General features: G+C 25.9%; 1 protein-coding gene across 1 annotated transcript in view; it reads left to right on the plus strand.

Annotated features, from left to right (window-relative positions):
• Nucleotides 1-2,845: 2,845 nt before the first annotated feature.
• LOC145844213 (eEF1A lysine and N-terminal methyltransferase-like) overlaps nt 2,846-24,963 on the plus strand; it is a 46,561-nt gene continuing 24,443 nt past the window's right edge. Inside the window, exons 1-6 of the mRNA XM_082951586.1 lie at nt 2,846-3,009; nt 9,596-9,705; nt 10,149-10,250; nt 15,956-16,141; nt 22,281-22,421; nt 23,168-23,279. Of these exons, the coding sequence (XP_082807712.1) occupies nt 2,865-3,009; nt 9,596-9,705; nt 10,149-10,250; nt 15,956-16,141; nt 22,281-22,421; nt 23,168-23,279 (796 nt within the window). The 5' untranslated portion in view covers nt 2,846-2,864. The remainder of the gene's footprint in view (nt 3,010-9,595; nt 9,706-10,148; nt 10,251-15,955; nt 16,142-22,280; nt 22,422-23,167; nt 23,280-24,963) is intronic.

Below are 24,963 nucleotides of genomic sequence, written 5' to 3' on the forward strand. Positions count from 1 at the left end.
GAAATTGTTTTAAAATCAAAATTATGTTTTCAGTTATTAAAATAGATTGTGTATGAACATCTAAAAGACATAAAAAAAAATTTAATTTTAGATTATTTTGTATCAGTTGTTAGGTATTAAGTTGTACTTTGATATGAGATATTTCTTTAGCTATTTCTTTAAACTTTCTTTTTGCAGGTTTTTTTACAATAATGTTAAGCTTTTAAGTTTTATTTACTGCATCCAGAACAGTTGCTAGGAAAGACATACAAGTCATAATGAAGTTATTATGTATGCATTTAAGTGAGTTCTTCATGTGAACTTATTATTATAGTATAATTAAATTTTGTCAATTAAAATGTCAAACAAAATAAACTTTATTCTTTTATGTAGAAAGTTAACTAACAAGTTTACACAAAGTTGTGCAAAAATTTAGTTTTTAATTTTTAATTGGTTTAAACCTTTTAAGATTGAGTTTTTGAAAACAGTTTTTTTCATAAATTTAATGCAGAAGCATACACATACAACCTTCCTTTTATTTTTAAAGAAGAAAAATGAGAATGAGGTGTTAATAATTTGTGTTAGAAGAGACAATTTTTTTTTTAAGATTTGAAAAATACTCAGGGAAATTTAAGGTTACTCAGGGAAATTTTTGGTCACTCAGGAAGATTTTTTGGCTCAAAGAGTGGCAACCCTGATATTAGATTCAATACTTTATATAGTTTCAAGTGTTAGAATATATATTTTAGAATAAGTTTAAATTAAGAGTTTGATTTAAAAAAGTCAGGAAAATTTTTATAAAAAATCATGAAAAGTCTAGAGATTTTTCTTAGCTTGATTTGTGGCAACCCTGTAATTTACTAGAATACTACTTTTGCATGTAATTTAATACTGTCCATAGCATAAAATTTTCATTATATGCTACAAGTAGGGTTTCTCACTTCCCTATAAATTTCTATAAATTTGCAATATTCTGAAAAATTCCTATAAATCCCTAATAAAAACTGAAAAATATGTGAAAATCTCTAGAAAGTATGTTTTTTTTTGCTTGTTGATTGAATTTTGAAAGCCAAAACAGCTAGATAGCGTGGTGAAAAACACATAATAAATAATTATTTTTTTTAATGCAAAATCATTGCAATCTAAGAGCAAAACTATGGCTCATTTGCGCCACACAGAGGATCAAAATTTTCTAACTTATATTAAATACAATTTATTTAAAGTTTTCTAATTTTACTTAAATTAGAGTTCAAAAATCCTCAAACTTTTGTAAATGACTGTTCTTATAAATGGTTAATGACATATTTTACTACATGTACCTTTTAAATATGTTTGTAGTGTTTAAAATTCCTTGTTTTTTTTTGATAATTGACCTATAAATTTGATATTATTTATTGATTTCCCATTAATTTTTTTTGAAACACTAAAGCTCCCTTTATAACCTATATAAAATAGACATAAAGACTTTCATACATCAAACTCTATCCTATAATAAGTGTAAACTTAATAACTTTGATGATAAAAAAAAATTAATATTAATATATTAATTTATGTAAAATTTAAGTTAAAGAAGTTATGAATAGTAGCTTTATAGAGTTGTTATCCTACACTATCTATCAAGCAATTTTTTTAAAATTATTTCCCTATTGTTTTTCTTTAAATTTTATGGGTTTTGCTATATATTTTTTTGAAATTTAGTTGTAACCCTGTAAATGACAGGTAGATAAACTACAACTTAGATTGTATTTACCTGCATCATGCTTTTATTAAGTTGAGGTAAATAAGAACCATGAAGTAGTAGCAAGTTTAACCTTTTTCGTACTAAATTTTTAAAACTTGTATTTTTCATAATTAATATTATAATCAACAATAATGCTATTTTTATGTGAAAGCAGAGTTGCCAAAAAACTTTGAATCCTGGAAAAACCTGGAACATGACAACTGGCAAAAAAAAACACCTGGAATTTTAAACAAAAGTAACTAAAATACTTGGAAAAACTTTGAATTTTAAACTAATTCTACACATTAAGTGATGAAGTTTTTAGAAGATGCGTAATATTTGTTATTTAAACAAAAACACTTTTGTAACATATAGTTGTTTCAAATTTAAAAACTCATTCAAAGTAGCTTTGCAGTATCTTATTAATGTTATTATACTATTAGTAGTTTTAAACTTTGAATTTAACTTTTTACTAAAAATTAATCAAAAAAATTGTTTTTTAAAATAGGAAAAAAATGAAAACCTTTAGCAACCTTGTATTAGTAAAATGCTGCTTACTTATTTTTTTTTAAATCTGTCCTATATATACTATGAATTTTATGTAATTTTAATATAAATATTGTGGTACACATTTTTTTTTACAGTTAATTTTGTGCATCCTTTACAAAAGGCTGTGGACCTTTTATGTGTATAAATAAGGATTGCTACACACTCAGGACACTTAAGATATTTTGAAGCCTTTGAAAGTCTCAGGATATTATAAAGTTGTTTTTTAAACTCAGGCTGAATCAGGACATTTTTGTTTGTTATAGAAAACTCAAGATAGTTTTAAGATTTTAAAAAATCTCAGGACAGATTTAGTTGGTTTTATTGCAATATTTCTGCTTTTACATAACCAATTTTGTTCAAGAACTTGATTTTTAGTAAATTTCTAAATACTTAATTAACTTATCTTAGCCTTGCAGCTAGCTCTTCACTACTCTTAGAAATAATATTGTGTTTGTGCCAGAAGCTAAAAATTATAAAAAAGCTCAGGATAGTTTAAGATCACTCAGGATAGTTTTTTTGACTCAAAGAGTGGTAACCATGATAAATAAGTATAAATTTAGTAAAAATGATAATGTTATTTATTTTACTACAGCAATAAAAAACAAAACCTATCGAAATGGATTTATTACCTAATGTAACAAAAGATTTTAGCTCCAAAGATTACTGGAATAAATTTTTTACTAAAAGGACAGCTGCTTTTGAGTGGTATGGAGACTATTTGGAACTATGCAGTGTTTTGCATCGCTACATTAACTTCAAAGGTTTTTTTAAAGTAATATTTTTATATTTAGGTCTTTTGAAACTTTTTTATTATTAGAAAGACTAAAAAACTTTTTTTTTGTAAATATTGTTCAAAATAACACTTTTGAGTCCAGTTTTCTCAACATCTTTATCAAAAAGTATTAAAATTCCAAGCAATCTTCACTATTCTCTTCCACTAGCTTTGACCTGATTTCCTGGCTATCTTATACTGATTGTAACTGTTTAAGGGCAAATGAGGTGTCCAACTTTACAGATAAATTTTTATTAAGGGCATAGGGAGTCCTGCATTTTTTTACAATATTAACATTAGCCTTTATTTAAAGCTTCAAGTGTATACTACAAGATACTTTTTATCGAAAAATAAAATCAATCAGCTTTTGAGATATAAGAAATTTTGTAAAAAAATGCTAATACATCCATATGGAATCAAAAAATTTCAAGGCCAGTATTCTTGAAATTTTAAAAATCTATCTCCTTCATTTTTAAAGCAATGTAATTCAAATTTTTAGGAAAGGAATTTTTCAGTATTATAAACAGCTTGCAGGAAGAGGAATTTGAAAAATAACCCATAGAAATCAAAATATTAATTTGCTATTTTATAATCATATTTGCATACTTAATTTAGGTCGTTCTTCCTCAATTAATATTGATTTCATGCTGTAGAGTTTGCTTTGTTTACATTGTTCAAATCTTATTTTTGAACTGAGTCAGAGTTTTGACAGCGTTTGCAATAAAAAGATGGTCAAATATTGTGCTGTTTTTATCTGTTCCGCAGTGGTCTGTAATTTGTTGGAAGACTTGTGATATTTCTCCAATATAGGAGATGCTCTGATCTGCAGAGCATTTGTATTCATAAATAATATTTGCGTGAAATACTCAACTTCTTCTGGGGTTATAAATTTATTGTTAACACTTGACATTACTAAAAGAAAAACAAATGAAGAGTACATTATTTTTAAAATGTTATTAAGTTTTTGAAAAGTAAGGTAATTTGTTTTAAAACTAAAATGTTTTAATTGGGGACAATTATGTACAAAGGGTCAATTTTGCACAAGTAACAATTTCCAGAAGAATAAATTAATGATAGAAAACAAAATGAATAAATAACAATAACCAACTAAGGATAAGGGGTAACAGTGTTATAAAAAAAACTATTAAGAAAAAAACAAACTTACAAAGGGTAAGGACTAGGGGTAACATTGATAGAAAAAAAATAAAAATTTAAATCTGTGTGAAGTAAGTGACCCTTAGTTCAAAAGTGACACTTCATGCAAAAGTGTCCCTTTGTGAATTTTTGACACCTACAGGTTTCAATTTTTTTATTTTTATGAGTAAATTGTGCTTTTTTGGCTATTTAAGGGTACACATTACATGGTTATTAAATTCATAAAAATCAATCAATAAACTATAGTGGACATGTAACATTTTTGATATTTTCTTTATTTAAATCTAAGATTTAAAGTCAAAGTAGCCAAAAAACCTAGACTTTGACAATTTAGCCTAAAAAAACCTAAATAAACCTAAGTTTTAAATAAGTATTGTGTGTAAAATAATGAAATTTTAATTAGCACAAAAATTTGTCATATAGATCAGTGCTTCTGAAAAGGGGTTCCGCGGAACCCTAGGGTTCCGCGGAACCCTAGGGTTCCGCGACGCCTCTCAGGGGTTCCGCGAAGCCTTTCGAAATTTTAAAAAGAACATTTATTTAGTAAAACATTTTATGTAAAATTAAAATTAGGGGTTCCGCGGAAAAGTTGAACTTTGAAAAAGGGTTCCGCCACTAGAAAAAGGTTCAGAAGCACTGATATAGATTATTTATTGTTATTATTGGCTTTTTTCAATAAAAAAAACTTATTTAAGGTAGCTTTACAATATAATATTTTGATGTATTTATACTAGTTTAGACAGTAGTTTACCTTAAACATGATTTTATACTGAAGTTAGACCCAAAAACTTGTACTTTCAAAATTTTGGAAGAAATTTCTGAAAAAAAATGTGGTAATCCTGTATATAGTGTATTTAGAGCTTCAAACCAAAAAAAAATTCGTCTAAATTATGCCAGTTGGCATGAAGCAATTTGAAGTGCTTTTACTAAATATTTAAAAATGTTTGAAATACTTTTGTGTGTAAGTAGTTTTTAAACTCGTATTTTCTTTGACGGTTGTCTAACAATTTTTAAGGATACCAAAGTTTTATCCGTTTTTAATAGTTAAATTAAAACTTTTTCAAAACTTTTTGTATTAAGTTAGATTAGTAGTTTTATCATTAAAAATTTTCTTTTAGCACAAAACGAATAGAAATATTTTTTTTATTTATTTGTTGCATTTTTATTGTGAGCCCAGTAAATATTTGAAGATGGTATGTTGTGGACAAGAAAAAATATATATCAGGGTGCCCACTAAACCGGGAATCCTGGAAAAACTTGAATTTGAGAAATAAACAAAAAAAAAAAAACTTTAATTTTAACAATTTTCTATACCAATAAAATTTTGATTCGAAACAAAAAATATATCATAAAGATATATTTTTTTCATTATGAAAATTGTTTTATTAAAAAACACATTTAAATTAGCTTTACAGTATTTTTCAATGTTTTTAACCTATTTAATAGTTTTCTATCTAAACTTAATTTTAAACTGGAAATAGACAAGGGTTGCCAAAAAATATCCTGGAAAAACCTGGAATTTGAGAAATTAAAAAGAAAAAAACTTGGAATTTTGAACAAAAATCATCAAAAACCTGGAACTTTAAACAATTTTTACACTTTAAGTTGTAAAGTTTTGACATGACACAAAATATTTATCATGTACATAGCAAATCTTTGTCATCATCAAAAATTTTTTTTTTTCAAACACACTTGAAGTAGCCTACAGTATCTTTTCAATTTTTTAATACTACTTAGCACATTTTTTAACCTTAAATTTAGCATAAATGTAAAAATAGACCAAGAAGGATTACTTTTAAAAACCTGGAAGAAATTTGTAAAACCTGGAGAAATTTCTCAAAGTTCTGTGGCCACCCTAATATATGAAAGTTTAAGGTTTAAATGAAAAAGAATTATGCAAATATTAAAATCTGAGTTTTCTATATCTCATTAATTGTTTTATAAGACATATTCTTCAAAAACGCCTTTAAGTGTAGTAATACTATATACCAAAAGTCAGTGTCTCTCAATTTACATTGAGCTAAAAATATACCTTATAAAAACTAAACATTATTTTGTAGTACAAAAACCCTAAGTCACGCTCTTAGTTTAATTATTAAATTAATAATAATTCCCAACCAGGGGTGCTCGCACTCCTTGGGGGTGCGAGGCAGCATTCCAAAGAAGATTTTCACTCTCTGATAAAGTTTATAAAGTTAAAAAGTACATTTTGTTATAAAAAGAAGTTGGCCCTAATTTTCTGAATATTAATTTTATTACCACGTCATATAGCAAGAGCGCTTTTCTAGAAGTAAATTCATTTTACTAATTTCATTTAATAGCTGTTAGTTTAGAATTAACGTTTCAGCAAAGCTTTCTTAGAGTTTTACACCTGTGAATTTTAATCTTCCATTCTTTAAATATTTTAATTTCTTAACTGGCCATTAATTGTTTAAAGCAGTTTATGAGCTAGCATCTATTTTAATTGAAATAGTTAAATAAAAATTAGTATCTTCAGCAGGTTTTTTATTAGCTGTTAAGAACAGGTTCTGTTAAGTCTATTACATTTATAATGTTATCTTTTATTAAGCTTAGTTGTGCAGGAAGTGGTGCTTAATTACTGTATGTTATACCATTTAAGATAACTTGTTTTTAGCTTTAATGAAACCAATTTTATAGATCAGCAAAAGTATTCAATGTATTAACTTTATTTCTATTCATTCCTTTTTTGAACTTAAACTGTTTACCTTTTTCAATCTACTTTTTTCTATTTATGTTGTGAGCCAGGGGCGTGTCTAGACTTTTTTCAAAGGAGGTTCACAATTTTTTTGTTCTTAATTTCCCGCTTAAGTACGCATTTCTTAGGTATGCACTGCCAGTTAAGTACGCAATGTTTGGCCGAAAAAATGATTTTTTCTGCTTAGAAATAAAAAAAACATACAAATATTATATATTTTTATTTATTATACTGTATTAAATTTAGATAAATTAAAACTAAAAGAGCCGGAAAAATTTATATTTATAATCAAATTTTTTTTTCATGCAATTTAATCTATAAAAATTGAAATTTCACTCAAAAAATGGGTAATTACCTCGGATGATGTTGCACCAATATCAAGCTGAAATTATATTAAATTCAATGTTGTTTTCTACCATAATTATAGGCTTTAAAAATATATTTTATAAATACATAAATAAAACTTATGTATCATACACCAATAAAACTTATATATTTAATTGCTTTTTTTTGAAAAATAAAGCAAATGACACAATAACTTATATACATTCCTATACTGTAAAATAAAATCAATTAAGTGTTTTAGTTTATAACAAATGAATTTAATTCTAATTATGTATTTATATAGCTTGTTTAAAACAAAGAATAATTTTAGATCAATCATATAAGGCTTAAGATATTGATTTTAAGCCTAAAATTATGGTTCAAAAAGATATATATAAAATTTAATTTCAGCTTGATATTGGTGCGACATCCTCCTAAGTAGTTAACAAAAAATGTCTAGTCTTTTACAAAAAAATTAAAATATCTTTAAATTTTAATTAAATGTTTGCCTGATGGTGCAGGAATTCTAATAATGATTTTGAAATCTCTCTGAGTTAGAAATTTCAAAAAATCAAGAACCAACTTTGTTGCCAACAGACGTACAAAAATAAAATAACTTAGATAAAAAAATATCAAAATACCATTAAATGATAAAATAATAAATTTCTAGGTGGTGTAGTGGTCTAAAGATAGTTTTGAAAACTATCTAAACTGAACTTTTTAAGGTTTAAACCCAGTTGGTTGACACATAAACAAAGAGTATAAATTTTAAAATACAAAAGCTTCACACAAGATAATTATATACAACCAACTTGGTAAAATAAAACTTTAGTGATTATATTTGACATTTTTTAAGTAAAATTGAACTTACTAGTTCAAAAACAATACTGTATCAAAAGTTATTTACACTAAGTAACAATTTATAGTGGGAACTAAGAGCATCTTAGTAAAAAGTTTTCTAGAAAAAATTGCTATTTTAAAACTTTTACCTATTATGATGTCACGATTGAAATTTTATTTAAAATCTATTTCAGCTGGGCAAAAACGAGCATTTTTTGTTAAGGAAACTTTTTAATCTTTCAGTATTATAAATTCAACATTTAATATTCAAAGTTTATCAAATAACCAAAACAAAGTTAATAATCAACGCTTTTAGTGATATTATAAGAATCTTTTTTCAGGGGGTTCACAGGAAACAGGAAACCAGTCAAAACACGCCCCTGTTGTAAGCATACAAACTTTTTTTGTATTTGCTTTTACACATATCTTTTGACAATTTAAGACTAAATATCTTTTTAACTTTTTAAAATCTTAACTCAAACCTTTATTATTTTGAAACCTCCTAGCTGCTAATAGTTTTGAAAATAAAACATTTCATAAGCTTAACTTAGAACAGCTGATTTTTATTTCTTAAGTACATATACTCATAACAAAATGTATAAAAAGTTTAGTTTTAAGTTTAAGCCTAATATTTATTAGTTTTCTAGTGCTTTTTCCTCACTTCTAATATTTTTTCAAATCTTAAAAAAATAAATGACGAAGTCATAGGCTGAAGCATTGTTTTTGTATAAATTTTTTGTTAATTTGATTTTTAATTGATTTTTTTTATAAAGATGGATTTGTTTTTTTCGTTTAATTGAAAAGTAATTAATTTTTTTAGTTAGTTTAAAATGAGCAGGTAGAATTACAAGTGATGAGCTCCAAACTCACTTGCTTGACTTTCAGAAAACGTTTATCGTTGCAGAGGGAAGAGTGAGTTCTGATGTTTTCTACCTTATAAAAAATAGATAAAACTTGTTCGAATATAGTTTATTATGTTTTTAAATTTCTAAGTATTTTATTTTAGTTAACATAGAACACTATCATAAAAATTAAAATGCAAATTATTGATTAATGAAATCAATGATTTTATAATCAAATTATTAATAAATAACTATAGCATATACTGTTAGGGGTGTGATATCAAATTAAGAGACTTTAGGGGTGCGGAGCATTAAAAAGGTTGGGTGGATTAGTTGGGAACCACTATTTATTAAACTTTAATAGTAGTTGGTTATTATTGCTAAGTTTATCAATTTCTAGTTTAAAACAGTGTTTTATTATTGATTACTACAACTATTTTAAATAATTGTAAATTGCGGAAGACTTTTCACACATTGCAGCTTGTGAGCAACTTTTTGGTCTTTTACGTATAAAAGGCTGCTAGCTCTTGCTATAGGCGATAAATTAAATATTAAATTCTAATATGAAAAAGTTTCAAAAAGTATAACAAGCATGAAAAAAAGGAGCTATAATTGAATGAATACTTTAAAATGTTTATTAAGTTCATTTTTAAAAGTTTTTTGACTAAATTAATTTGAAAAATCTTATATTGCTTTAGACCAAGTGCTAATGTCTGGATGTGGCAACTCACAACTTAGTGAGCAACTTTACGACGCTGGTTTTAAAAACATCACTAACATTGACATAAGTGAAAAAGTTATTAACCAGGTTATTTTACTTTAAATAAAAAGTTATAAAAATGAATTTTTAATAGAATTTATTGATTTAAAATTTTTAGCAACTAACTATGCATATATTTTAGCATTAAGGTATTCATAATTGTACTTGAAGTTTGCTTATTTTGATACTAATTTTAAAAGAATGCCTGTCCATAGTGTTAAAAATGATGTATATATATTTTATTAGCTTGTTAGAATAAGAAACAAGAAAGGCGTTATTTAAAGTTGTTATTTTAATATTAAAATTATTTTTATTGTTGTTAAATTTGTTACAAATTTTAACTTGGATTTCTTTTAATGCAAGTTAAGATTTAAAAAATAATTTTGGACAGAAAAAATCCTGGAAATAATTAGGTTTGCAAATAATTTTTTTTTATTACATAAAATTATAGAAAATGAGTTAAAAAAAAATTATATTTTTGTTCTCTACAGATGAGAATTTCTAATACGAATCGACCTGAAATGAATTGGATGATAATGGATGTTAATAATATGAGAATGGAAGACAATATGTTTAATGTTGTGTTAGATAAGGTAACAAAAAAAACTTTATTTTAATTAAGCCATTTATATTAGTTCAATATATTAAAATTAAATAAATTTAGTTTTATATAAAGAATTTAGTTTGTTTACATCAGCATTTACTATCAGCACACAGTGACTTTGGAAAAAAAAATCAATTTTGTAATTCTTCTTTAGAATTACTGATCGGAAGTTCTTTTGAAAACTTGAAAATTAAAATTCCATCTATAACTGAAACCATGCTAGCTGGTGCAAAGTTTAAAGAATTTATTGCTATATATTCAATAACACTAAAATAAGAAAACCAACGCTAAAAGAAAAGACAAACAAAAAAAAACCTTAATTTTACAATTATTTTGTTTATTTTTTATTGTTTTAAAAATTTTTATAATAAATTTATTATACATATAGTAAACAAAAAAGTTTTTTTTATATGTAATGCTCTTTAATAATGTTATTTATTGTTGAATAAGAATTTGAGTTTAACATTTATACAAAAAATAATAATATATGACATAACAATTTATCAATCTATTAGCCAAACTTAAAAACCATTGGACAATTCAAAATTTAGCTGTTTTTTTTGAGATTATTTTATAGATAATTTAATTTAAGCCCATTTAATCGGTTTAAATTGGAAAGTTGTCTGTTACATTAAAGTTAGTTGTTTTTGTACAATTTAGTTTTAAAGGTGTAGATAACTTAATGAGAGACAAAAAGGATAATGACAACATTCTTAAAAATATTAAAACAGTCCTTTATTTAAAAACTAGAAGTGACAGTAATAATAGAATAACATTTAAGGGCATAGGGGGAATAAAACACTTTTTTCACAATTTGATCTTATTTTATATAGTTTTTACTAAGCTAAAGATGCTTTTTACAGATTTAAAAAAATCAAAATCGTTTTTGAGATCCATCGGTCAAAGTCGGAGGCAACAATAGATTCTTATGGGAGGCGCAAACTAAAAAAACTAAAACAGCTAAAATAGACTATTTCACTAAAAATCTATTCTCTTCTACGTTTTTTGAGATAATTACCTGAAATTTTCAGGAAAACGTAGAAGATAGATTTTTAGTGAAATAGTCCATTTTTGCCGTTTTAGTTTGCGCCTCCCATAAGGAATCTATTGTTGCCTCCAACTTTGATGACCGGCTATATCTCAAAAATAATTTTGATTTTTTTAAATCTGTAAAAAGCATCTTGAGCTTAGTAAAAACTATATAAAATAAGATCAAATTGTGACAAAAATGTTTTACCCCCTCTATGCCCTTAAGTTTCTCAAATCGTTCTTTTTTTATGTCAATATTTCAAGTTTAAGGCCATAGGGGGGGGGGGGGAAACCATGTTTTTTACAAGTTGATCTTATTTTATAGAGTTATTTCTAACAGGGTTGCCACTTTACCTGGAATCCTGGAAAAACCTGGAATTTGATAATTTAGGCAAAAATAACCAGGAATTAAAGAAATTTTGAAAAAAACCTGGAATTCTGAACAAAAAACCTGAAATTTTTAAGAATTTTTAAATGTTCAGTAATAAAATTTTGGTTTGACTCAAGAAATTTATGATATAGATGAAAAATTTGTTATCACCAACAATTTTTTTATTAAAAAACACATTTTAAGTAGCTTTACAGTATCTTTTCAATCTTTTTATACTGTTTAACACTGTTTCTTACCTTAAATTTAACTTTAAACTGATATAAACCCAAAAAATTTGTACTTTTAAAAACCTGGAAGAAATTTAAAAAACCTGGAAAAAATTTTGAAAAAACGAGTGGCAACCCTGTTCTAAGCTTGAAGATGCTTTTTATCGTTTTAAAAAGTTTGAATTATTTTTTGAGATATAACTAGTCAAAGTCGGGCCGCGTAATAAGTTTCCTATGGAAAGGAAAAACTAAAACAGCGAAAAAAGACTATTTTATTTAAAATCTATCTTCCCTACATTTTACAAGCAATCTTCTTCAAACTTTCACAGTCTAATTTTTATACAATAACAAAAAAATGTTACTTAAGAATTAAAAAAAATTGTAAAAATGTTAAAAAAAAACACTTTTTTTTTTTAGATTTTGTAATAAAATTTAAATTTTTCTACATTATTAAAATTCTAAGGTAATGTTTTTTTTCTTTTAATATAAGGAACATTTCCTGAAAATTTGAAGAAGGTTGCTTGAAAAATGAAGGAGGAGATAGATTTTTAGTGAATTTTTAAATTTTCGAGAAAATTGACCCGAAAAATTTGCGGTCCATACGTTTGTATCGGAAACTTTGTATTAAAGTTACAATATCTCAAAAGTTAAATGATATTTTTGAATTCTATAAAAAACAGACTTGTAGTTTGTATTTAAAGCTTTCTTATAAAAGCCAAAGTTAATTTTAATAAAAAAAATGTCGGAACCCCTCCTATGGCCTTCAAATAGAAACTTTTTTGATTTTTTTGAAGCGTAATAGTTTTTTATATACAATGTTAACAAATACTTATCAGAGTATACTTCAAAATTCTGTTTACAGTACAAAGATCTCTATATTTTTAGAAATATAATCAGTTTTTTGAAATAAGTGTCCTATAAAAATATATGAAAGAGAAATTTGTCGTGACTAATTTTAAAGTATTTAAAAAAGTTAAGTAGAAATCTACCTCCTACATTTTTAAAGCAATTAATTTTAAGTTTTAAAAAGAACTGCAATTATCCCTTACAGAATAAATATTAATTGTTTTGCTCATTAAAAAAATAAGTTGAAATTGAAAATTTTTCCACCAGGTGTTTGTTATTTGTTAGAATGGAAAAAAAATAAATAAAAACGATTGCCCAAAAACTGGAGGAAAAGATAGATTTTTATTGAGATAGTCTTTTTTTTCTTTTTAATTGTTGCATTTTATAAAAAACTTGTTGAACACTCTAACTTTGATCACTTATAACTAGTGATGTACCGGACCCGGATCCGGACTTTTTTTTCAAGTTAGAATCCGACCGGAACCGGATCCGGACTTTATTTTCAAATTAGAATCCGGCCGGATCCGGATATCAGACAAAAAATGGCAATATCTGGCCGGACCCGGATAGTGAGTCCGGTACATCACTAGTATAAATTAGCCTGAGTCAGAATGAGGTTTTTAAAAACTGAAAAAAAAAACTTTAATCTAATAATAAGTAGAACAGCTAGCAACAAGGTTTACAAATTTAGGTGTTATTTACAATTAAAAATCTGAAATTAAGTTCTTGAACAAAATACACTAGAAAATTACCAAATATTGAAAACTGGATCAGCTCTAACTCATTCAAAATTTAAAAGAAAACTAGCCTGAATCAGTCCAAAATTTTCTAAAATTCCCAAAAACTTTCAAACTAGCAGGATTTCCACTGTTTAAGTCAATAAAACTAGCTAGAGTGAGTATAAACAAGCCTGAGTCAGAATGAGGTTTTTGAAAAATGAAAAAAAATACTTTAATCTAATAATCTATAGAACAGCTAGAAAAGGTTGACAATTTGGTAGTAAAGTTGTGGACTGATTGTGGTACACTTAACTTATAGTACTACCCATCATAATTAAATCCTACCTTATTTAATTAATATCTAGCAAATACTAAATTCTAACTGAGACTACTTTCTATAATCAGATACGATAGTTTTGAGTGATGAATCTTTTATATAAAACACAACAAGAAATACTAGCATATACAAAATTATTAATTACTTTGGTAACACTTTAAAAATTGGAAGCTATTTAAATCTATATCAAAAGACTTAAAACAATAAACTAAAAATTAGTAAAACTTTTAGTAAAGAAGAAACTGTAAATTTTTTAATAAACTATTAAACTATAAGCCTGGCTTAAGTATTTAAACAATTAAACACCAGTTGAAATATTCACTTTTAAAACAAAACACTACTTACAATAAGCATTCACAAAAAAGTTCAAGATATTTTGTTGCTTCAAGCTGCACACCAAACTAACTAACTGCTTACATATAAACTGCCTGTCATGTTCTGATGTTTTGTTGCATCAGTATTTAGTTTAAAACATTTCGTCATATGATTCTCATTGGCTCGTACATTCAACCGTATTAACTCTAAATATTCTCTGAGCTCAACTTTAAATATTAATTAATGCAAGTATTCATTCTAAACTTTTCAATTTTACAACATATGTAAAGAGTTGCATTTCTGAAATGTTTATTTCATAGTTTAAATGTAAACAAGTGTAAATTAGTCACGTGTACAAAATGAGCCAATCACGGTAGGTGTTTAATTTCAACTGATTTCAACAGTATGCTAATTTTTACTAACTAGATCCGGGTCCGGCCGGATCTCTGTTAGGATCCGGCCGGACCCGGATTCGGATATCAGACAAAAATGGCAATATCCGGCCGGACCCGGATAGTGAGTCCGGTACATCATTACTTATAACTTTTTCTCAATTTTAGTTTTGAAAACAGGGTAGTTAAATAATTGGTAGCTCTGTAGGATATGGGTGTTGTTACCGTAATACCTACTTTATAAAATTATAACTTTAATAATTGGTAAATTGTGTTTTAGTCTACTTAATATAAGTCAGATAAGAAAGTTTCAACAGTGTAAAATTATATAAAGAACCACAAAACACTGTGATAAAAACGCTACTTCAGAAGTATAATTTACTTTTATAAACGTATAAAATAAAATAAAAACTAAAGAACAATTTAAGTTTAAGTGAACAACACTTTTTAAACTTTAACTAATATAAACTTAAAATGTTTAAAGAACTCTAAAAAAACTAAATATTGTTTATTAAATAATACTTCTTATACATTAACCACAAAAATACACTAATAAATTTGCATACAGTTTTTCTAAATAATAAAGGTCTAAGTTTCAGTCTCTAGGTCTTATACAACAACTCTATATAATAATAATGATAACATTGCCTGAGATACTTGCGTTCTAGTTGACTTATTTTGTGACACTCAGCATTCAAATACTCAACATTGAAACAATCGAAGACCATATGAAATATGCATTATAGCTTTATTCAGGGATGCCACATAACCTGGAATTCTGGAAAAACCTGAATTTTATACAAAAATCACTAAAAATAGTCCTGGAATTTAAACAATTTCGATAATTTAAGTATTAAAATTTAGATTGGAAACGAAAAATATATCATATGGTTAAAATTTTTTTGTCATCATCAAATTTTTTTTATTAAAAAATTTTTTTAAGAAGCTTTACAGTATCTTTTGAATATTGTTATATTATTTACCACAAATTTCTACTTTAATCATAAGTTTAAACTATGAATAGACCAAAAAGCGTGGACTTTCAAAACCTAAAAGAACTTCACAAAGCCTGGAAGAATTTTCTCAAAAATCAGTGGCCACCCTGTTAATTACAAGTGCAAAAAATAAGATTAAAAAAAAAAGTAAATACGCCCCTATGTACTTATACAATTTCTTATCATTTAATTCCGTAAATTACTCTCTTGATTTTAGCAATAAAATCAATCAATAATCTAATAAATCATAATCAAAAGACAGAACTTTTAAATTAAATATTTCAACTGAATGTAGTAGTTTTTTTAAGAATTTTTTAAAACATTTTTACCATATAGAACAAGTCCTAAACTTACAAACAGGGTACTAAAAATTGAATTAAAATGATTAGAAATTAAATGTATTTAAAAGTGACGATATTATTTTGTAATATTTTTACTTAATTTGCATTTATTGATGTAATTAGGGAACGTTGGATGCAATGATGAGTTCAGAAGAAAGTGATAAAACTGTTGAAAAGGCATTTAAAGAAATAACCAGAGTCTTGAAAGTAGGAGGAAGATATCTGGTGCTTTCACTTGCACAAGATAATGTTTTACAGCTAATGCTTGACTTTTTTTCATCTCACAACTGGTTGATTAGAATTCATAAGGTTTGTTTTTGTCTCACAAAATGTATAGCCTTAGTTATGAATTAAATAAAATAAAAAATATTTTATGGTATATACTCTAAGCTTTCAAACTATAGCTAGTGTATTACTTTCAAAAAAAGTACCTCATTTGTTACGAAAAATCACAGAATTAGTAATGATTACTATTTACCATTTTTATTTTGCCATAGAGGGCTTTTTTTTAAACACTTTAAGAAGTATTATAAACCAGTGAGCCTATAAAAGCTCTAGATACTGTGGTACTAATACACATAAGAGGGGGATATCAAAAATTATAAGTAAAGTAATGCATTTTTTACTAGTTAAAAAAGAGAGTAATTTATATTTTATCTTGTATTAAAGTTTTTAATTAAATAGAGGTAGGGAGTACAGCATTTTTTGTTGTCATATTGTAAAATTGACATTTAAACATTTTATTCAGATGTATTTAGGCGCCATTAAGAAGAACTTCAAAACAAAAAAAAAGTTACAAAAAATCTTGCACCCCAAAATCACTTTTTTTTTTTGGTTTTTCGAATTAAATAGTAATAAAAACACTTATGTTATTATACATGTCCTAGACTTATAATTTTTATCATAAATGAAATTTTGTATTTAAAGACAATTCAACTACTTTTGATGTGTTATAAAGTCATAATCACACAAAATATGCATATTTGTCTGTAAAATAGTGCTTTTGAAAATATTAAAAAGCATAGCTGGTGTTTAATCTTATTAAAGTATTTAATTGTAAAATGAAACTTTGTAGGTATACTTACTTTAAAGGTAAGTTAGGATATGTGGTATATGTATTAGCAGGATATCTGATGTCCTAATTTATTTATCTATAAAGGTTTTAAAAAAACCTTAAACAATTATTCAATCTGCATTACAACAAAGTAACGAAATATTAAAAAGTTATGATTTATTAAAGGCAAGTTAATGTTGTATGGCATTACACAATGATAGCAAAATAAAGAACGTTGCAAAATAAAACTAACATTGTACTGGATCATTTAGTATTAACACTTATTATTATTGCAAAATGACTTATACTTACAAAAAATTTTAGTATAAAAAAACTGTCACATGATTGATAAAATCTAATGGACTACCTGTTTGAAATAATTAGGTAAACATAATACTTTAAAGACTTTAAAAACTATCATTTAACTTTCTGTAAAAGACATCTGTCCTACTAAAAAAAATATTTAGATATGGTTTCTCAGTGAAAAAGATCTTTCATTAGAAACTTTCCATTCTCCTTCAATTTTACAATATTATATATAGAATATATGAATAGAATCTATATGCAAGTTCAGCAAATCACGTTTAGGTGGGTGTTTCCACTTCAAATTATTTCCATCTCGAACTCTCATATGGTGGTCCATCTTGTAAGTCCCTTCATCATTTTACCTACCTTCACAAGTAGCAATATACCAGGTGTCTAATGATCCTTCACTAATTAATGTGGCATCTATAATGCCCTACCAAAACATCTTTATTTTTTTCTTTCTGTATATAGGGGGAAGAAGCCCCTACAGTTAATGCTGCATCAGCGTTTGTTGGTAATGAACACAGAGACTAAGAGCCTTCATCATCTTCTGCAACAAGAGCATATAAATTTAGGAGTTTTTCCTCGTGGGTATTATTATTTACTATGAAAAGTTCTGGATTACCCATTTTAGATCAGAATAAGCTTGCTAAAAGCTGATAGGAATATGAAGTAAATTTAGTTATATATAATGGTTTTTAAATTTCTAGCTAAAAATAGTTACGTCATAAAGAAGTAAGTATAAAAATCTGTTTAAAAGGTTAAAATTAGAGTTAAGTTTTACTTTACTAATTTGAAAATATTTTTAAGACAAAACTTAAGATATTTAGTGATTAAAGATAAAATCAGTCAGTAAATGTAAAAATAAATGCTTGAAACCTTTTGTTGAATCTCTAAAAAAAATTTAAGAATCTTCATTATATTGTTTTGAGTAGATTATATACGTCATGATTATGAATATTCATAAAAGTTTAAACATAACAGTTTAGTTCAACTACTTAGCTTTTTGTTTGAGTTTGTTTACATCAGCTATGTTTTCAGAGCTTAGTTGTTGAAGTGTTTTAATTTCTAATTTAAAGGCTTTATACCAAAAACTTTTTAAATTAAAACTATTAGCAGTTTATTTTTATATTTTACTGTTTGTTTAAAGTTATTAGAGATATTCACAACATTAGAACTTAGCTTTTAGATATAAGTACCAAGTTTTGTGGGAGTACAAATTTTAAGTAAAACTCATTTTTCTTTACAAGAACAAATATTAAAGTTTTTTTTATTTAAATGTAAGCTTTTTAAATCTGATATGATATCAGCAATCACTGAATTTATTTAGAGTTAAGGATTTATAATTATGTATCAATTTTAAGTATTAGTCAAAATACTATAATAAACATTTTTTACTTATTTTAATACTAATGTTAGCGTTTCATTTTAAATTTAACAAACTACGACAATGCACGTCGTTATATTATAAATCTTCTGTTTATATTGTTTATACTTATTGCTTAATTAAATTGAACAATTGTGTTTAGTAATATTAAATTTTTACACTAGTAATAGATTAGATATAACAATTTTTTAAATTTATCGCTGAATTTTTTTGTTAAGGGCATAGGGAGTCAATCACCTTTTTCTCAATTTAGTCTTATTTTATCGAGTTGTAACTAAGCTTTGAGTTGCTTTTTGCAGATTTTTATAGCTCAAAATATTTTTGAGATAAAGCTGGTTGAAGTTAGTAACTCTATAAAAGTACTAATCAAACACCCAATACCTTAATTGACTTTTAAAGGGGATTTTCCTTACTTTGAAAAAATGTCAGGCTAAATTAGTCTCAGTCAGGCTAAATGAAAAAAAATTTGCGCACGAACCCTGATTATTAAGTGTCTTGAAATTTTTTGAGATATTAAATCTATTACCATTTGATACTTCTGACAATTTTACTAACAAGTGAATATATTTAAAACAAAATATAACACACTATAAGAGACTTGACGAAAACTTTCTGAACATTGTAATAGCATTTAATACTGAAACAAAAAACTTTAAAACTTTGCTAACACTTAAATATTTAAACATTTTTTATCATGTAAATCTTAAAGAATTATTTCAATTTCTATTAAAATTTCAAAGGCCTAACCACAACTATTTAAAATTGTAGTAGCATTTATTAAGTAAAAAATAAGCTTGTATACATATGAAATTTTAAATTAAGCTAATAGACATCATTTTTAACTTTTTTATTAAGTACAATAAACCATAAATAAGTTTCTAATAAATATTTCTATTTATATTTACTGTGAAAACCTTTAGAATTTGTTTTGATTGCTTCTACATTTTTTGCTTTAGTTAGATAATAAAAACTTATCCCAGTATTATGATGACGTCATTAAAAATAAAAATTGAACAATTTTGCAAAAATAAACTGCTTCAACTAGGACATCCATAAAATTACCTACCGAAAATCATTATATTTAACTAATTTTACACCGTATTCTTAGAAACATGTCGAACAATTACCCTATTTGAACAAAAGTTGTTGTATGTAATCTTTATAGTATTGATTATCTGTGGCAAGGACACATATAGTGAAACTTTGGTATATACACAAAAGTTTATTTTATATCTGGACACTTAGAGATTATTAGCAAAGAGGTAAGCAGTGAGAAAATAGTATACAGTAACCTCTCGCATCTTTACGCACTCTCGTTTAGTTACGCATTTTAGAATTTTAAAAAATTCAAGATATAAAGTTTTAATTTTTTTTAATGTTGCACAAACTAGGTTTATTGTATATTTTCAAAATACTTTTCAAAAATTTGAAGTGAATAACTTGAAAAACACAAGGGATGATTTTTGACTAAATAAATATTTATGCAATTTTAGTTTGTGCCTTCCATAAAAAGCCTATTGTACTCTATAGCTTTGACCCTTATAGCATAGGTGTCTTAACACCCCTTCTTTTATACCTTTAAATAAATAAATTCAATTCATCAAATTCTTATGGCATGAAATTTTATTCCTACTCAAAAAATTTATTAATATAACTTAAGTACAATGCAAGACAATTTTATCCTAATGTGAGCAAACTTCAAATTAAAAAAGTTGTAGTAACATAAACAATTTTTATTAAATTTTTTTTTTATATTTTATATATTTTTGTACAAAAGAAGAAGTCCATTACAGCACCAAATGCACAATTTTGTAAAAGGCTATAGAAACAAATTTTGATACAGACACCACACTATTTCTTAATTGTAAACAATTGACTAATTATAAATTGAATTCGCTAAGTAGTAGAATATAAATGTTAAGTATCAAATAAGTCACATGTAAATAAAGATAAAGATGAAATCTACTTATTATTAAAGTTAATAAAAACTTTCTACATAACTATTATTTTATATAATTTTTTATTTTTTCATGCATACATGTATAGTTTTATCTTTTGTTTTCATATTTATAAATAAAGTAATTAAATTTTTAAAAGTGGAAAAGTCCACAGCCTGCATTTAACTAGAAGCAATATCAAAAAACAGCCATTATAGTAAGTATATTTGATACCTCTCGTATCTTAACGCATTTTTTCAGTGGACACAATGTGCGTAAATAAGCGAGAGGTGCAAAATCTTAATAATTAAGTTTATATTGATTGTATATTCGTTCAAGTAACTTATTATTACAGTTATCTTTCGCTGAAGTACACAGTCTGAACACAGCAGCTACTCAATAGAAAGTTTCTAGCTAAGAGTTACTAGTTTTCATAAAATAGAAACCAGAAAGAAAGTTTTTATTTTGGTTCAACAATGTGTACTGAATCAGAAATGCTTACTAAAACTTGTACTAAAACTTTCCGTACTTGTCAAAATATGTGTACTAAAAATACGTACTTATTAAAAAATGCGTACTCATAATGCGTTTTTAACTGGAAGTGCGTACTTGAAATGCATAGCTAAAATAAGGGTAAAAGTCAGGCTAAATTGGTCAAAATCTTGTAAATTGGTCAAAATAAAACCGTGAATATGTTAGTACTTGTCAGTACAAATTAAAGTTCTTGAATTAAAGAAAAACTTCTTTAGTATGTATCATAACGTTCATACCAAAAACATAATTTTCCATGTACGCATTCAAGGATTTCTTGCAATGAGAATATTTATCAGTGAGAGTGAAAAATCATAAAGTGAGTGAATCAGTGTTGCTGTTATTAGAATTGTTTGAAAACTAAAGAACATATGAGTTAGCACTCTGAAAGTAAAATGTTAAATATTGCTGTAGCACTTGAAAAACTTAAGTTCAAAAATATAAATACTTTATGGTGGTTATGAATATTATCTTAGTAAGAGGATATTTTAAAATTGAAAAAATAAAAATAAACGAAAAAGTTCTACTTTAAAAAAGCTACGCAGTTAGAACTCTTTTAGTAGGTTACGTCGTTTTATTAGGTTATAAGCCAACCAACAAAGGTTAGAAACAATGTCAATCTAAAGTTGTTAAATTTTGCGTACAAACCTTGTTTAGACCGATTTTAAAAATATTTTCTTATTTTAGATATAGAAGAGTTTGCTTCACATAAATATATTTTTTACAAGTAACTATTTTTAGTTTGACATTAGTAACTAGAATTGAACATTCTAGAAGTAAATTTGAGTTAAAAAGCTAAAAATAGTGTAATTTATTAACTTATCTACATTAAAGAGCATTTTAAATCTAAAACTTTATGTGAATTATTAAAAAAATAATTTTTAAGTAAGTTCTTATAGTTATAATTTATACTAAAGTCACAATAAATTATTGATTTAAAATGTTACAGCTTATTGCAAGTTTCTCACATCATTGAAAAAGAACTAGTGATATCTAATGCTTACATCTTGTAAATTCATCACTATACATTTATGAATTTGTAAAAAGAAAACTATGAAAACATATGTATTATTTCTTATTATACAACGTTTTCGGTGAAAAATCTGTGATTTTTTTTAGGGGAAGTACAGGCTTCAGCATACCCTCTTTAGCCGCTTTATACACAAAAAGCTAAATGTTTTCCGAAGTTTATTTCTGTTTATAAATCTCTTATAAATATTTTTTGATTAATAGGTTAGCTTAGACGAATGTAATTCGGCTGGTGAGTGGAGGATGCCATTATATCTTTTTGTGTTTACTAAAGTTAGTCAAAAGTTCAAACTAATAGAAATATGCTTTGATGACGACGAAAAGCCAAAAAGATTAAAAGACGAAGTAAGACTTGTTTTATTTTTAGTATAACACTTAAAATTAAAACTAACCATCGTTGACAAGATTATAAAGAGAGATACTATTATGTTTAACAACTTAACGTTTAAGCTACCTACCTTAATTGAACAAAAGTGAAGTAATAATACTCTTTATAACAAAAATTCGTCAAAATATATTTCTATTGAAAATTGATGTCTAGAAAAAAAGTAGACATTTTCAGCTACATATTCTGGAAGCCTTATGCATTAAACTTTAAGGCCCAGTTTATGTAAGCAGAAAAATTTCGTATTTCAAAGTAGAGTTTTGAAATCCTAGTAGTAGGTAATTTTAAAGTAATTAGTTCCTTAAATTAAAAAAAATATTGTTTTATTTTTAATTCTTAGTTTTTATCGCTGGATTGTTCTAGTTTGATCTAGTCTAACAAGTTTAATTAGTACAGCAAAGTTCTTAAAAGTTAGCATTTGTTACTTTTTACACTTGATTATTACGTCATTTTATATTTTTAAACTTCATCGTTATAACTGCATAATAATTTTATTTCAGTTTCAATTCAGTCTAATTAAGTGAGATACTATTTTTGACAAAACTTACTTGAAAGTACTCAAATAAACTTAATAAAAAATGAAATGTGTTTTGTTATATTTTTTGAAAAAAAAAGTATATATAACATAAAAATTTTTTGATATGCATAAGTAGTATATAAATTATAAAAGCTGCAAGCTTTGAGAATAAAAAACTACTTAATTCAGGCAGAAGCAAAAAAGGTAATAAAAGAACAGCAGTATTATGCAATGATTCGAAATAATCTTGCTAGTAAAGGACTAGCTAAAGATTTGCCTCAAATAGAACTGTTTTCTTCTGGTTAGTTGAAACTTTATTTATATATGTTTATTTTGTATAGTACTGAGTAATTTAAAAAGTCCTTTTGATCATTTGAAAAAAAAAACAGTTAAGAGCATGGGGTCACTGCGGTTTTTTTTACATCTTGATCTCATTATAGAGATTTTAGGTAACAATCACTTTATCAGATGTTAAAAATTCAAAAAGTTTTTGAGATTTAAGCTTACAAAGTCAATAAGTCCAATTTTTTTATGAAAGCTGCAACTTAAAAGGACGAAAAAAGACTTTTTAATAAAAACCTATCTTCTTCAACTTTTAAGCAATCTACGCCTAAGACCTTTTTTGCCATTCATCAAGCGGTCCGGAATATCTAGTGCAAGTTTCAAATTTTAGGATTATTATTCATGCACACTAAATCAGATTTCGTGCGCATTAAAATAATTTCCGTGCACACTTTGACGATCACTGCACTAGGGTGCATCTGTTGCCCCGACCCCTGAGTTTCCACATGATTTTTTTGGTTTTCTGTGCTTTTTTATCATTTTCTCGTTATTTTTAGGGTTTTATTTTGAGAAAATCAAGAAGTACCTCCGTGAGACTTTCTTCAAGTTATTTTAAAACGCGAAGAAGGTGTTTTTGTGATGATTGCTACATGTACAAAAATTTGCAGCTAAAAGCTTGAAAGTTTAATTTTCAAGTTCCTATACAATTTACTATTGTTGTTGTATGGGTTGTTTTAGAAAAATTTAAAGTGCGCCACGGTGGTATAATCTAGGAAGCTAATACTTTTTGTGTTTTTTTTTATGTGATTCTCCACGCTGAAAAAAATTATCACTATGTTACTCAAATATTTTCATTTTATAGGGGCAACAGATGCACCCTAAAGTACACATTAAAAATCTGTACAAATAAATACATATCATAACTACATATTACTACATATTTTATACTCAAGACTTATTAGTAAATGTATGAACTTTCAACAAATATGTTTTGTATATATGGTGGAAGTTTTTGTTTTATGGAGTTTTTTAGTAATGTGTAAGCTATAGTGGCTCTAAAAATGTTTTATTAAGCTTAATAAATTAATAAAGTAATTAAAGTCAAAATGTTATAGGTACGCAATGTCGGTTCGGTAAGCATTTTTGCGCTGTGTTTAAAGTGCGTACCTTATTGGAATGTTACTGTATTTGTATAAATCCTATATCCTTATGTCATAATTTTAAGTGTTTTAAAACAGTTTACCTACTAAATATTTTTTAATTCATTTAACATTTATCAATTGAAAAAGAAATTCTGTAGTTTTGAAAAAGTTCGTGTAGTAAAAAAAAAGAAGAAAATAAGTAACCTGAATACATACATACTTAGTTACAAATGGTACATAAAAGTTTATTTAGTTTGTATTAATCTTCCAGATGTATTTTGGTAGTTCTGTTTCATTTTCCGTATATATTTTGAAGTCACTGTAATGGTTGAACTTTTTTTGAATGTGCTGCCTGTTGATCCCAAATAGTTTTTTTTTCGTTTGCTGACTTGATTGTTGCTTTATATATGAAATTTTCGACCAAGCATTTGTTATTAAGGTTGAATTTATTTGGCGGGTAGCTGTCTAATTTGCACGAGGGATTAGCACGAAGATACTTTTGCACGAGCAGAACATTTTGCACGGGTTAAATTTTTTTATAATTTCTGTGCTAATTTAAAT

This window comes from Thalia democratica, chromosome 9, assembly GCF_965202585.1.
Source record: "Thalia democratica chromosome 9, ktThaDemo2.hap1.1, whole genome shotgun sequence".
In the NCBI taxonomy this organism is placed as follows: Eukaryota; Metazoa; Chordata; class Thaliacea; order Salpida; family Salpidae; genus Thalia; species Thalia democratica.